This window comes from Mchenga conophoros, linkage group LG16, assembly GCF_057382185.1.
Source record: "Mchenga conophoros isolate Kocher_MC1m ecotype Shallow Benthic linkage group LG16, M_conophoros_male_GT1.1, whole genome shotgun sequence".
Lineage (NCBI taxonomy): Eukaryota > Metazoa > Chordata > Actinopteri > Cichliformes > Cichlidae > Mchenga > Mchenga conophoros.
This window is the reverse complement of record NC_140541.1, coordinates 3301615-3317407: the sequence shown is the minus strand read 5'-3', so window position 1 is coordinate 3317407 and position 15793 is coordinate 3301615. Positions and strand designations below refer to the sequence as shown.

The 15793-nt window shown below is 50.3% G+C and overlaps 1 protein-coding gene across 2 annotated transcripts in view; it reads right to left on the bottom strand.

Moving 5' to 3' along the window:
* LOC146556098 (aryl hydrocarbon receptor-like) overlaps nucleotides 1–15793 on the bottom strand; it is a 46298-nt gene that overhangs the window by 8299 nt on the left and 22206 nt on the right. For both annotated transcript variants that reach the window (XM_085248324.1, XM_085248325.1), the window contains exons 3-7: nucleotides 5141–5241; nucleotides 3547–3636; nucleotides 1547–1658; nucleotides 398–525; nucleotides 117–319 (exon numbers count right to left, since the gene is read on the bottom strand). In XM_085248324.1, coding sequence (XP_085104450.1) covers nucleotides 117–319; nucleotides 398–525; nucleotides 1547–1658; nucleotides 3547–3636; nucleotides 5141–5241 — 634 coding nt within the window. The remainder of the gene's footprint in view (nucleotides 1–116; nucleotides 320–397; nucleotides 526–1546; nucleotides 1659–3546; nucleotides 3637–5140; nucleotides 5242–15793) is intronic.

The following is a 15793-nucleotide window of genomic DNA, read 5'->3' as shown; positions in this document are numbered from 1 at the left end:
TTAGCGGTAAAGCTGACTCCACCGTGACTGAGGATGGTGTTCTGAGACTTTAAGTACTTTAAGAGCAAATATATGAAGAATATAAAAAACACACCAGCCCAGATAATTTGCTGTACCTGCTATCGATCCCTGTGGGGGTGAAGTCCAGCTTGTGCTTGGTTTGAAACAGGAGCAATTTAGCTCTGATCTCCACGATGGACGGAGGCTGCACGGGCATGGCGATGGCGAACAGGGCCAGCTGAGGTCTGTGACATGCCCCGTTGTCCCTCAGCAGACTCTGGCCGTGGAGGTACTTCAGTCGCCCCTGGAACTTGAGAGCCTGGTTAACACAAGGAAATGAGATGTATTTTTTCTTTTTTTTCTGAGCTGACCTTTAACCTTCAACCTTTAAACTAACCAGAAAGCCCGAGGAATTGTCCAGCAGGCAGCGGAAGCGACACACGAAGCTGCGCTCCAGGAAGGAAGAGTTCTCCGGCGGGAGGTGCTCCGGATTGTGCATGACTGTATTACCACAACTCTGCAAGACTGAGAAGGCAGGTGAAGCTGTTACTGCACGACAGAAGAATCTGATGTGAAGCTCTGATCTACGCCATAACAGCAGAGTGACTCTGTAAACAGGAGCCAGGTCAGGCAGCGCATCAGGGTTTGTGCAGAATTGTTGCATGCATTGAAATTGTACTTGTGGAACCTTGTGATAGACAGGGTACATCCTGCCGCCTGTCCTATAACAGCTGGGACGAGCTCCAGCCCCACTTCAGCATGGATGGATCAATGACAGGGACGGCTGGAGGCCACGTGGTCATACGTGGTCATACGTGTGTCATTGGCCATAATTTGTACTTCAGGCACTCAAATGTTGTATAAAGCCAAACAAAAATAATACTGGGTCACACTGTGAGACGATTCCTTCCAATCAGAATCAACACTACTGAAGTGTATCTGTAATGGTATACGGCCTCAGTGCACATGTGTAACATGCACATCTGTCAAGGCACAACATACTTAGTGAATATAACACTAAATACACACACACACGTGTTTGGATTTAACAGGAAGCCAGTACAGGAGAAACCTGCTCTCTTTCTGTCAGGACTCCTGCTGCAGCATTTTGGATGAACTGGAGGCTTTTCAGGGAGTTTTTACTTCCTGATAATAATGAATTACAATAGAAGAAGTAATAAATGCATGAATTAGCTTGGATGTTTCTGATTATCTGTTTGAAAATGCTACACCGCTTTATTCTGAAGTTATCACATTCACAAGATTTTCAGAAATCTTGACCTCTGACCTTGAGGTCACAGGAATTCAAACTCGTCCCAGATGTTTAGCAGCTACACCTGTGGTATCTGTTTGAAACTTGCACGCTGCCTCGTTCCTGAGTTATTGCATCACTAACTTGGGTTCCACACCATCCACACCACCCGTGGGAGACGACAGCAGTGATACCTGATTGGCCTTTTACGACGGAGAGGTAAAAAGGTTATCTGATAGGATGTTTGGAGCAAAGATGTTGATGCATGTACACGTTTGCTTGAAAAGCACTCACCATCCTTGTCGGCTGCAGCGGGTGGGTTCAGAGCAAAGTGCAGCTGCTCTCTGAACGTGCTGCGATCATCAGTGTGGATGAGATCAAACACACTCTGATGCACCACGTCTGACTGTTGGCAGAGGAGCACAGCGTCGGTCAGTCAAGCTGCACAGTTTAAATTTGGCTTATAAAACATGTGAACAAGGCATAAACACAATGGATGTCACCATCTGTACAGAGTAGGACTGTAATTCACATGCTTGGATTTATAAATGTTCCAAAGAGATTCAAAAATATTATTTTCACATGATTATTTTATTGTATACTGATGAACTCTAATATTGAATGAAGCATTTCTTTGAACTCGATGTGCTGTTCTCTTGGCTCGGCCTCCTTCAGCACTGCTCCAACAGTGAAACCTCACAGGATGGAGGTGGATACTAACTTCATCCACTGACGTCTGAAACTTCTGGCTGCTTCCTTTAGGGGTCGCCACAGCCTCGTCTGCCTCCCTGTCCTCAATATTCAGCATTCCCTGCTTGGTGCAGCCACTATTCCTGCCCTGCACACCTGAACCATCTCAGCCTTGGCCTGGACTTGCCTGCTGTCCAGGATGCTGTCCATCCCGCTCCCTGTAAACCTTGTAAATCATCAACTGTTGCTGCTATCCTTCAGTGTGCCTGTAATCTCTTCTGTTGTTTTGGGTGGTGGACCCTCGATAACTAGACTCATCCAACGTTACTACCACTGCTCCTCGCATCTTTAATCAAACACAACATTTAAAGTAGGAGGTGTTTGTGTGACTTCTGCATTTTAAAGTGCAAGTTCACACTCAGACCAACTTATCCAAACACCAAAGTCATAAAATAAAATAATCCAAACCCCTCAGTCTGTGTTCTCCTTTGTCTCCACACGCCGTCAGCAGCAGCACATGAACACAGCCTCCACATACTGATTTGTCTCAGTTATCCATGGCAGTGTGTGGCTTAACGCTGGGCTCACACTGTGCGATTTTTGGCCCATTTTGAGCCGATTTTTGAGTCGTGCGACCGTTTTGGTGATTGGCCTGATTTTGGCCTTCATCGTGCATCGTGTAGTATACGTGGGGTAACGAGACGCGATTAACCCCTCACGACCAGCTCCCAATCATCAATCGCTTGGTCGTGAGGGTGTCACCGCAGTTTGTCACACTGCGCACGCGCAAACACAAATGTCAGCGAAAAAGACGGCGCAGCACGGCAGTGCAGCGTGTGATCTGGACACAAGCGATGGAGGCACAACCTGTAGAACCATCCGAGCCTTTTCGATGTGGCCTCACAAAATTATCACGACCACAACAACCGTGAAAATAGTTGGATTTACATGCTGCTCAATCACAGCTGGCTGATCATGTTTTTCATTAGCAATTTAGCAAAGCTGATGGTGGTGGTGTGTCTGTGTGAGTGAAAGACAGAGAGAGCGAGCGACAGAATTTCTGTTATAACCTTCATGTTATGGAGGCACAGTGTGAGCACTCAGGTCGCATCAGAGCATCGGGCCGTATAGTGTGAGACCTGCAGCGTGACCTACCAACTTCTAACCCCTGCGAGTCAATCGTGCAGTTTGAGCAGGAGCTGAATCGCGCGACTGAAAAAGTCGTACAGTGTCTGCCCAGCTTTAGCCTCTGTCTGTGCTTTGGTGTGTGCTCTCCTGCTGATTACAACAGCTACACACTGACAGCGGTCTGTTCTCAAACCACTCAGTCAAACGGTTTTATTTTTAACATCACAAAGAAATTTGTAAAGAAGCTTTCCTGCAAATATACAAAATCCATTTACCTCCTTCCTGAGAACTTTTAATCTCTTCATGAATGAAATCATCTTTGAAAACAGTATTTTGTATTTACGGGTCATTTAATATTCAAATGTGTTTGATGATGTGAAACAACTACTTTTTAATGGCACTGTGTGTGTGTGTGTGTGTGTGTGTGTGTGTGTGTGTGTGTGTGTGTGTGTGTGTGTGTGTGTGCAGTGACTCACCTGGTGGAAGCCCAGGTAGTCCTTGATTGTGGGGGAGGCGTAGAACACTAACCCAGCTGACGTGACCGCCATGACGAACCCGTTCAGAGCCTGTACAGACAACACAGTCGCTGATGACACAAACATCCTGCACAAGTTCAGAACATTCACTGTGTTCTTCAGCTAAATCTCTCAGCACATCGTACACACACTGTCACGCTGTGCAGCAGTATCTTTGTGTGAGGCTGGAATATGGGCTCACAATGTGGTCATAAATATTTTGTACTTGTAAAAAAGATTTGTGTGTGGACTTGTAACTTGCAGGGTTACAAGTTACAAGTTACAAGTACGAATTTTGACCCTATTTTTCTTCCTTTCATCTGATTGGCCAATGTCATGTCAATCACAAATGTAACTATCCAATCAGAGAACAGATGGGTTTGGCTGTCGGAGGGGCGCTTTTTTTGAACTGAAAAATAGGGTCAAAATTCGTACTTGTAACTTGTAACTTGCAGGGTTACAAGTTACAAGTCCACATACAAATCTTTTTTACACACAAATCTTTTTTACAAGTACAAAATATTTATGACCACATTTTGAGCCCATACATCTGTTCTCTGATTGGATAGTTACATTTGTGATTGACATGACATTGGCCAATCAGATGAAAGGAAGAAAAACAGGGTCAAAATTCGTAGTTGTAACTTGAAACTTGAGTGCAGAGTTTCACACATATTCTTTGGCTCCACACACAAATTCTTTTTACACACACAAAACTGATTTACAAGTACAATTTGAGCCCATACTGGGAGAGTCTCATGTTGTGGGTTTTGTTTTGAATGCATCACAGAGCACAACGTTGTGTCGTTTCAACCGCTACAGTTTGCTCTACCAGATCTGCTGAAGTCGTGTTTGGGCCTTTTCAATAAGCTGACATGAATGTTAGCCTGCTGTTATTCCACATTACCTGGATTATATCAATATTCACACTATACAAAGATTAGCAGCATCACAGTGATGCATGTGTTTTACATGTCGTCACACTGATTTGTGTTTGTGTGTGGACTGAAGTCTACGTTTGTGAGTTCTCAGAAGTTCACAGGAGTTTATGCTTGTGGATCATACTCTAACATCTGGATGCTTTTGGAGAAAATCTCTATCCACTGGTTTCTATCAGGAAGCACAAAGCGTAACACGTTTTGGCACGTTCACCTGTCATAACGTCCTCATGACTGGACAGATGTGGATTAGCTCCACACAAAACACAACTATGACACAAACAAACAGAGGCTGAGTGTGTTTGTGCACCTGCCAGCGGCTCACCGATCACTCAGGACCAACACTGTTACTGTGCTCGTCTGTCAGCGTCATGACTCTGGCTACAGAGCTGTTTATCTGAACCAGACTCACATGCTGCTCTGTAACACCACACGGGGTCATTTGTGATAAAGTTATCAAAGCAGTTTTGTTGATTCTACGTGTGCACTGAAATGAAAATGATTCTAGCTTCAAAATTAAATGAAAAAACAAAAAACTGCTCAAGGTTTAAAGTTGGCATTACGTAGTAAAACTGGCATGCAGAGGGACGTTCATAATGAAAGCTCCTGAGTCTTACCTGGAGCAGCAGGTCGCCCTCAGAGAGGGCTGTAGCGTCCATGTTGTTGTGCCCGTTCAGCCCAGGAAGCATCACGCTGCTTTTGCTGTTCTTCATGGTGGCTGCATCACAAAACATTGGCAAAGAACCGAGGGAAACAGGAATCAGCTGACCATCAACAGCACGACCAGTGACTTAATGCATTCATTTGAGCTGCTGTAAAAACCACGGCAGCAGCAGAGCTAGTTCGGACGACCATTTCCAGGTAGAGAAACTTGGCAATGTGTCCGTTGTGTTTTTGTGACATTAGGAGTGTGTGCGAGGCGCATGCATTGCAAACAGATAAACCAAAGTGAATCTGAACATGTCGTATCATGTTCAGATTCAGAGAAGTTCTCTTATTGTTCAATGAAATTTAAACATGTGCAGCTAAGCTTCCAATAGCTGATTGTGATGCAAGCTTTAAGCTATATCATGCTAATAACGTATGCAATTAAAAGTTCAAGTTGGTTCCACTCTGCATCATGAAACTAGACTCTTATACTACATTAACAGGCTAATGGTGACCTGTGGAGCCTGTCCTGGGTGTCACATCATGCTTTTGCAGCAGAAAAGGCAAAGCCACATTTTTGGCTTTAGCAGAGGTCCAGTTGCTGGTTTCTCTGCCAGAAAATCGGTTTTCCCATCACTGGAAAGCTGATCTGGCAGGCTGCATATCCACACACACAGACACATTTATGCATCTGCCTGGGGGACTTTTAGCAGGCAACAGCTACACTAATGCTTCCCTTTATCTGGACAGCCACTGCAGGATACGGCCTCTCTCACTCTGGTCGTCCAGTCCTGCTGCACAGATCTTTTGATGAGAGAAGCGGCCCTTGAGCGCCACCCCGTCGCCTCACGTGGACTCACGTAGCACATACACAAACACTCTGACCTGCACAGCCTGACTTTTACACAAAGCTCAAGACCTGACATGTAATGAAAGCCACACACACAACCGCTGCTAGCAGAAAATGTGAGTCTCACGTGTGGCTGTAGAAGCTATCAGACAGACAATCATGCTAACTGTATTAGAAATAAACAGACATAATTCATTTGTGCTTCTTCAGCCAAACATATACACAAACAGCACACTGTTGTCCAAATGTGGACCAGCCACCACATTCCTCCAACACTTTTTTCCTCCTAATTCAGTGTTTGCGTGAGTAAGTAGGCCTCTTTGTGGCGTCTGTTTGTTTTCATTCGAGCTGTGTGAACTCTGCGTTGGGTTCTCGTGTTTCCATCGCTAACAGCTCAACAGCTCATGGCACTGTGGAGCGTCCTGACAGCCCTGTGAGGTTGTGCAACAAGCATGTCTATAGATGCTTGACCACGTCTTAGGAAACACTTCTGAGGGGGCAGTGAAAGAAGAGAAACACAGATTAACATTAACATGCATGTACAGTCTGCACGTGTACAGCCACCTTGAGACTGTGCAGATATCTAACAGTCAGAGGTGCCCTGCAGTCGTGAGCAGTCTACGGTTTCTCAGCCTTCCTCTGAGCCCAGGCACAAAGGCAGCTGCAGGGCAGTGACAGGAGTTCTTTCACGCTGCCGGTGCTTCCACTGAAACCCTGAGAGCTCTTTGGACAGGTAACCTCAGCTTGCTCATTATACTTTAGCACTGGCCCTGGGCCATCGGGCTTTTGCTTAGACTGAACCCTGTGACGCGAGTGCACGTTTGAAATGTACTAAGCTGAATGATCACAGTATAGCTTTGCATTCTGAGCTGTAAAACCAAATGAAACGAGTGCTCTCTGTGGCGTCAGCTCCAGTTAGAAACAACAAACCAGCAACTGGCCCGAGCGAACCAGAAGGATCCGTCCTGCAGCTTCCCAAATAACACTGACTGTTATGTCCGTGACTCCGCCTTACTGCGAAAACCAAGACAGCACCAAGACAGAGCGAATGATAAACCATTTTATGGCTCTTCTTGTTTTCGCAGGCTACAGTGTAACGTGACACCATGACAGCGCCTGTTTCAACATCAAACTGCAGCTTCCTGTTTAACTAAACAGACTGGCTAAGGTCCACTGTACCTCTGATGGAAGATCCATGTCTGCCGTTCAGGGATGTGCTAGCCTTTCATGCCTTTGCTCCGTGTGGTAATTAAATAACTATGAAGTCTGAATATTCAGGACACAGAACACCTACATCAGTGAACAGTGACAGCTCTGGAAAGAACAGCAAAGAAAAGGCACTAAAATAAGCCAATAAGACTAAATAAACAACTGAATTGGATTGTTGAGCATGTAACGTGTACTTGAGAGTAACAGCATGAAGTGGAGGCACAGTGAGGCTAAGGGGAGAAAAGGGAAATGCAGTCACAGTTGGAGGTCTGCCAAACTCAGAGTAGTAGTATAAAGCATGCCAGCAATGCATATGGGAATATTATCTAGATTTGAAAACATTTAGTTCCAGTAGATCCTGTACAGAGATCTCTGTTCTCACGCAGATGTGCAGGAAAGGGCAGAGCTCGCTGCGAGGAAGCCAATTAGCTGGATCACTTGGTCCAAAGGTTCATCCTCCCATCACGCCTTCGATCAGTGCACCCATTTACCTCCCTGATTTTAGGGGGAACACCTGGCCTCTATCGCTCAGTATCAGACTTCAGTGTGATCCCAAAAATGAAGCTTTGGGTGGAAACAGGTTTGCTGAGCGCACTCACAGTTTAGAGTAAATTGTGGGATGTGCTAAATACCATCACGCCGCCATGAAGTTATGCAAATGTCACCATTTTCAGACCTGATAAAGTACAAACAGTAAAAATGTAAGAAGTGGAGAGCTTTGAATCTTCAATCAGCTGTTTGGGTTTATTAAAAATGCTTCACCCCAGCCAGGTGTTTGTGCTGACGGGTGCGTAACGCTTTCTTTAATACCTCAAACCACACAGAGAGAAAACAACCCTGAACATCTATAAACGAGGTACTCCACACTCAAATGACACAAATGAAATCAAACCCAACACCAGACTTAACAAGAGCGATATAGTGAAACAACAACAGCTCAGGATAGCCAGTGTAAGAATCTGGGGTGTTCGTCAGCTCCACGATGCACTTTGGCCACAGCGCTCAAAACAGGGTTCACCACCATCACAAGGTCCCACAGCTGCAGTCTGGACGCTCCTTCTGCCACTTTGCACGGGTTTTAAGAGCAGAAGGGTTCACTTTCTTGGGGTAACTTTGCTAGGACGTCCACTCGTGGGAGAAACTGTCTCCAGAGTTCAGAAAACATAACACAACAGGACATTATGTTGACTGTGCCAGGTGTTTCCACCTCATTAAGTGCAATGAATCAACAGTTTGAGGCAACACAGCAACAGCAAATCAGATTGAAGCAGTTGGATGCTGCTAGAAGATAAATGCTTCAAGTATGGACACATGTTATGATCATTATGACCTCTGAAAGCTAACTGACGTTTACATTCTTGGCAGATTTGAATCACAGTGCTTAAATAAATGTAATAACACATGTTCTATGTTTCTGGTGTCCATCCAAACTCTGAGTGGGACAACAGCCGATGCTGGGGGAGGACATAAATAAGCAAATGTCCTCACAGAAAGCCTTGGTGAGCTCAGGCTGACCAGCAGAGACTCTTGTGGGTATGAAGAGAGATGTAGCGCTGCGCTCTGAAGAAGAGGACAAACCTTCAGAGAATGGAAAAGATGGAAACTGCTCTGCCAGAGCTGAACGAAGCACGGCCACAGACTTCCTCCTAATGAGCCCACCAGGACTGAGACCAGACCGGTCTCCTCAAAACTGATTCTCTCGTCTTCCCACGTTGTTCCTGCTGTTGCAGTCACGTGTACAGGTGTGTGTTTACATGGTTAAGACATCACAAATACCAGATGACATCACATTAAAGTGCACCACCTCAACTACGATTGCTAACAGGCCTGGATGTTTTCAATCAACTTGGAAACTGCATTTTTCTCGGTTTTCTACCAGCACAAATATGCAGCGAGCAGCACAAATATGCTCGCTGCATATTTGTGCTGCTCGCTGCTGCTGCATATTTGTCAGCAGCAGCGAGCCACAAGCCTTCCAAAACATCGAGCCCTGCTTCACGAAGTCACGCTATAAGGCCGGGGGCCCAGCTTGTTCAGGGAGATCTGCAATCACCAGGCAGCCTGATAATGTTTCTTGATCATGTCATGGAAACGGCCCCTAAAACTGCCTGTTTCTTTTTCCTCTAGGCCCTTTTCTTTGAGCCAGTGTTTTACTTTGGTTTTACAGAATCCGTATCTTAAATCCTCGGCATGTCACCACTTGAACGCTCGGGCTCCGCGCTCATATTTTGACCAGGACAGTCCCCCTTGATGACCAGAAAAAACTGCTGCTGACTGAAAAATCTCTAAGGTCAAAACTCATGCAGGAGTCTTGGTTTCAAAAAGTAACACATTTGAGTTTTCTTTCATGATGCAACCCAACACTTCTTCACACAGACCTTAACTCTGAACTACGAGCTGTATACTCAGCACAACATCTGCCAGCGATGAAGAGCTCTGCATTCCTCTCAGATGTTGATCGGAGTCAGGTATCGACTCCGATCAACGTCTGCATCAAACTGAAATCAAAATCAAACTGTGGAATACACCAGGCACAAACACACGCACATGCAGGTATGTACTGCCAAATTCCACATTTATTTGTTTGTTTACACAGCTGACTCAGTCGCACAGCCTGACAGCTCACGAGCCCAGCTGATCTCACGAGCCGCTCCTCCCCGTCTCACTATAAACACAGCGGAGGGAGACCATCATTAGTACATAAACACCATCAGCTGTTCTTACCGGCCTCGCAGCGCCGCCCTGTTGAGCCTTCTGCTCCACTCCTCCCCGGCAGCTGCGCCCGGGGCCACGCCTCCGCCACACACCCCCACCGCCCGTTCGAGGCCGGGGAGCCGTCCGGCCGAGCCAACTCCCCCCCTCGCGAGCGAGAGAGGAAATCGGCCACCGCCATCTGTGCCCCCGGCCTATGGATCACCTTGAACTTAAAGGGCTGCAACGCCAGATACCACCGGGTGATCCGGGCGTTGGCATCCTTCATGCGGTGGAGCCACTGCAGCGGGGCGTGGTCCGAACAGAGGGTGAATGAGCGTCCCAGGAGGTAATAGCGCAGGGAGCCGACCGCCCACCGGATGGCCAGGCACTCCTTCTCCACGGTGCTGTACCGGCGCTCGCGCTCCGCTAGCTTCCGGCTGATGTACAGGACAGGGCGGTCAGCTCCCCTCACCTGCTGAGACAAAACGGCTCCCAGCCCTCTGTCCGAGGCGTCAGTCTGCAGAACAAACGGGAGGGAAAAGTTAGGAGTGTGAAGCAGCGGCTCCCCACAGAGAGCGTTTTTCACTCGCACAAACGCCGCCTGGCACGGCCCCGTCCACTGGACCAGATCCGGGGCACCCTTTCGAGTGAGATCGGTCAGGGGGCTGGTTAGCTGCGCAAACCCCGGCACGAAGCGACGATAGTAACCCGCCAACCCCAAGAACCGTCTCACCTCCTTTTTCGTCCTGGGGCGCGGGCAGGATGCGATAGCCGCCGTCTTCTCCACTTGTGGACGCACCTGCCCGCCCCCCAGGTGGTACCCCAGATACTGCACCTCCCTCCGTCCAACCGCGCACTTCTTCGGATTGGCCGTGAGCCCCGCCCCCCTCAGGGACTCCAGGACCGCGGCCACCCGCAGCACATGCTCCGCCCAGGTGCCGCTGTGGATGATCACGTCATCCAGGTAGGCGGCAGCATACGCCGCGTGCGGACGCAGTACCCGGTCCATGAGACGCTGGAAAGTGGCCGGGGCCCCGAACAGGCCGAACGGGAGTGTCACGAACTGGTACAAACCGTACGGAGTGGAGAAGGCCGTTTTCTCCCTGGCCTCGGCAGACAAGGGAATCTGCCAGTAGCCCTTGGTTAAGTCCAGCGTCGTGAAAAAGCGGGCCGTGCCCAGCCGATCCAGGAGCTCGTCGACCCGAGGCATGGAGTAGGCATCAAAGCGTGACACTTCGTTCACCCTGCGATAGTCGACACAGAACCGTATAGACCCATCCTTCTTCGCCACCAGAACGATGGGGCTACACCAGGCGCTGTGCGACTCTTCTATTACTCCCATCCTCAGCATTTCCGCCAATTCCCTCTGCACGATTTTTCGCTTATGCTCCGGGAGCCTGTAGGGCCGTGAACGCACCGTCACGCCGGGCTGCGTCACGAAATGGTGCTCGATGAGGGACGTCCGGCCGGGCAGGGGGGAGAACACGTCCGCAAAGCGCTGTTGCAACGCGACAACGTTCGCTCTCTGGGCCTGTGTGAGATGGTCATCACAAGGGAGGGAGGCGGGAATGATAGAATTTGGCACCTCAGGCCCCAACTCATCTCTCTCCTTCACCAGGCTCACCAGAGATGCGGTTTCAACCTCTCTCCACGCTTTAAGGAGATTGAGGTGATAAATCTGCGCGGCTCCTCCCCTGTCCAACCGAGCGACCTCATAGTCCACGTCCCCGACACGCCGTGTGACCACAAAGGGACCTTGCCACTTGGCAAGCAACTTCGAGCTGGAAGAAGGGAGTAACACAAGCACTTTATCTCCCGGTGAAAATTGCCTGAGTCTAGCCCCTCTGTTATACAGGCGTTGCTGACGCTGCTGAGCCTGGAGCAAATTCTCCCGTGACAACCTCCCCAAAGTGTGGCGTTTCCCTCTCAGGTCCAACACGTACTGTATCTCATTTTTGGCGGGGCTCGGACCTTCCTCCCAGCTTTCTTTAATCAGGTCGAGCACCCCACGTGGCCTCCTGCCGAACAGTAGTTCAAAGGAAGAAAATCCCGTGGAGGCCTGGGGCACCTCCCGCACTGCGAATAACAGAGGGTCTAGCCAGTGATCCCAATTGCGTTCATCCTCATTAATGAACTTACGAATCATGGACTTTAAAGTCTTATTCAGCCGCTCCACCAGCCCGTCAGTCTGAGGGTGGTAGACGCTGGTCCGAATAGATTTAATGCCCAGTAATTCGTACAGTTCCTGCAGTGTACGAGACATGAACGACGTGCCCTGGTCAGTCAGTATCTCTTTCGGGATTCCGACTCGGGAGATGACCTGAAAAAGTGCCTGCGCCACACTCTTAGCCGAGATGGTGCGCAGCGGAACTGCTTCCGGGTACCGCGTTGCGTAATCCACCAGGACTAACACAAAGCGGTAACCGCGTGCACTCCGGTGAAACGGCCCGATGAGGTCCATGCCGATGCGCTCAAACGGGACCTCAATGAGGGGGAGAGGGCGCAGAGGCGCTCTCGGTATGGCCGGTTGATTAACAAGTTGGCAGTCCGGGCAGGACGCGCACCAGCGGCGCACATCCGCTCGGATGCCAGGCCAATAAAATCGGGCCGTTATTCGCTCCAGAGTTTTCTCGTATCCCATATGCCCTGCCATGGGGTTATAGTGGGCCGCCTGGAAAAGCGTTTCCCGGTGGCCCTGCGGCACCAACAACTGGGTGTGTGTTTCCTCAGTCTGAGTGTCACGACTCACTCGATATAATCGGTCATTTAATAAGATGAAACGTGGGTAGGTCTGCGCGGCCTCAGGGCGCACCACGTGACCATCAATAGCCATCACTTGGTCAAAGGCTGAGCGTAGGGTGCCGTCACGAGACTGCTCCAGTGGGAAATCACCCATGGGGGACACTTCCGGGGCCGGCGGGACGTCCCGTGAGGGACCCGCCGGCTCCTCCCCCCCGGAGTCGGTGTCGGACGACCCCGCGTCACCGCTGAATGCCGCGCACATGCTACACCCCGCTTCCGGTCGTGATCGCACCCCCGCGTACTGCCCCAGTAGCTGATGAAACCCCGGCCAATTGGTACCCAGAATCAGGGGGTGCGACAGGCGCGGGCTAACCGCCGCCGTTACCCTATGTGTATGGCCCTTGTATTTTAGCAGCGGCACTATGGGGTACCGGTGCACATCACCATGAACACACCTCACCTCCACCCACTCGGCCTCCAATAATGCCCCGGGGCGAACCAAGCCTTGGTGCACGAGGGTCTGTGTGCAGCCCGTGTCCACCAACGCTTGGCGTATACCCCCTCGAGTCCTTACCGGAATACTGTATGTCCCTCCTGGACCGGGGGAGGGTGCTGGGGCGCCAGCAACGCGGAACACCTGCCCCACTTCCATAAGCGGACAATCCCTCCTCAGGTGTCCCGGCTGCCCACACTTCCAACACTCCGGCCCCGGCGTTTGTGCTGCCCTCCGTGGCTCGGGGGCGGCTCCACTCGGCTCGGTTCCCCTGGACGGCACCATTGCCGCGAAAGGGTTAGTGGGGCTCAGCGCCGGCAGCCGCTCTGCCTGCCCTGGTGCCGGCACACGGCGCCTCGGGGCCGGCACTGGGGCCTGTTTGTTCGGCCTCCGTCCGGCGTCCCCGGACTCCCCTGCTCCAGCGGCAAGGTGGTCCTCCGCCAGCGTCACCGCTACCTCCAAGCTTGCGGGCCGGTGGCACCGGACCCATCTCGCCGTCTCCGCTGGCAATCCCTCCGTGAACTGCTCCAGCACCACCTTGTCCACCAGCTTCGTCTCGCCCTCCGATGTTCCCGGCTGCAGCCAGCGCACCGCCGCGTCGCGCAGCTGTCGGGCCCAGGCGAATGGTCGGTCCGATGTAGCCAGCCGACAGGCCCGGAACCGCCGGCGATGGTCTTCGGCGGTGAGCCCCAGCCTGTCCACCACCGCCCGGCTCACATCCGGGAAGCTGCTCCTGGACGCCGGAGGCAGACTCAGGGCCGCTGTTTGTGCTTCCCCAGACAGCAGGGGGAGCAGCCGCGGAGCCCACTCCTCCCGCGGCCATTGGCACGCCTCCGCCGTGGCACGGAAGGTCTCCAGAAAAATCTGTGGGTCGTCCCCGTCCCCCATCCGGGGCACCGTCACCGACAGTGGCGAGGGCTTCGGCGTGGCAGCGGCCCCGACCAGCCGCTCCAGAACTTGCGTCTGCCGGTCCGTCTGCTCCCGCAGCGCGGCCAGGTGGGCACGCTGGTCGGCCGCCTGATCTCGGCTCATCGCCGCCATCTCCGCCAGCATCTGCGCCAAGAATTGCAGGGGCTGGGCGGGTGGCGCGGTCTGTGGGTCGGACATTTCCCCACCGGCACTTTCCTGGGTTTCGGCACCACTTGTGGAATACACCAGGCACAAACACACGCACACGCAGGTATGTACTGCCAAATTCCACATTTATTTGTTTGTTTACACAGCTGACTCAGTCGCACAGCCTGACAGCTCACGAGCCCAGCTGATCTCTCGCCGCTCCTCCCCGTCTCACTATAAACACAGCGGAGGGAGACCATCATTAGTACATAAACACCATCAGCTGTTCTTACCGGCCTCGCAGCGCCGCCCTGTTGAGCCTTCTGCTCCACTCCTCCCCGGCAGCTGCGCCCGGGGCCACGCCTCCGCCACACAAACATCAAAGCTCCTTCACGTGATCAGGGCTGTCTGCAGACACCTCAATGCATTTTGCCACAGCAATATAAAGAAACGCACAAACACTCTTAGAACATGCAGTGAATGCACTGTTTGTAGTCTCAGTATAAACATGCCACAGTCACTTCCAGCTGCACCATGCAAGAACCGCATTAGCTGCTCAAATAGATGCTTTTCAGAACGACTCAGATTTACCGCTCAATGATTGAATAATAAACCATACAACACAGCAATCCGTGCTTTTGGCCTCATGATAATAAAATAGTTCAATGTAAGCTTCATATGGACTTTTCTATTACAGGAGTAGCTGCAGCAAAAGCAGGATATTCTGTGTTTGTGGCTGAAACACATTAAAGTCCGTGGATTCAACGCCTTGTTTGGAGATATAACTGTTGACTTGAATAAATGCTGCGGCGCCTGACGGTCTAATCTGATGTTTCCCCGACAAACATCTTTTTTGGCTACAATGTGAACAGCAGCATTTTAAAGCAGCAGCATGGAGCAGTGACCTCATGCTGTAGTACTTAAGCATTTTGCCTTACATGAAAAAGATCTGAGACCGGAACGAAACACAAGCCCACCCTCAGAGGGTCGAGCCAGTGTGCTGGTCCTAAACAAACATCAACAGGAGGCTTCGATTCAGACTGATCTATTTCAATGTTAGTTTTAGAGAAGAAGAAGAAAGTTGTACGGTAAAATCTGAAGTCCTCAAACTCTTGATCGTCTTAGTGCTTAGCTAACTGTGAATGCACTGGGAAAGTCTCCTACAGACACGGGAGCCTGTCTCACCTGTACAGACAGAAAGGTGGAAGAGGAATGCCAGCGCTCATGTGATAACATGTAATATCCATTCACACTGCAAACAGCTGGGCTGACAACAAGCACGCACACTTTTCACACACTGTCTGTTTAAAGTTGCACAGCATTCATAATTTCACTTGGTTTCAAAGATGTCTGTTACTGATAAAATCCGTCTTTGGAATTCACTTTGTGCATTTTTACCTCTACTTCTGTACGACTCCTGAACCAAGAGACGCAGACACCTGGAGATAAGACACTTCATGTCTATTGTTAGAGACAGCAACTTACTCAGCAGTCTGTCAGGAAACAACTCGGCTAAAACGTCTGTCGTACTTAAAGACAGGGATCCTCTGCAGCTGTGTACGACTCACATGTCATTGA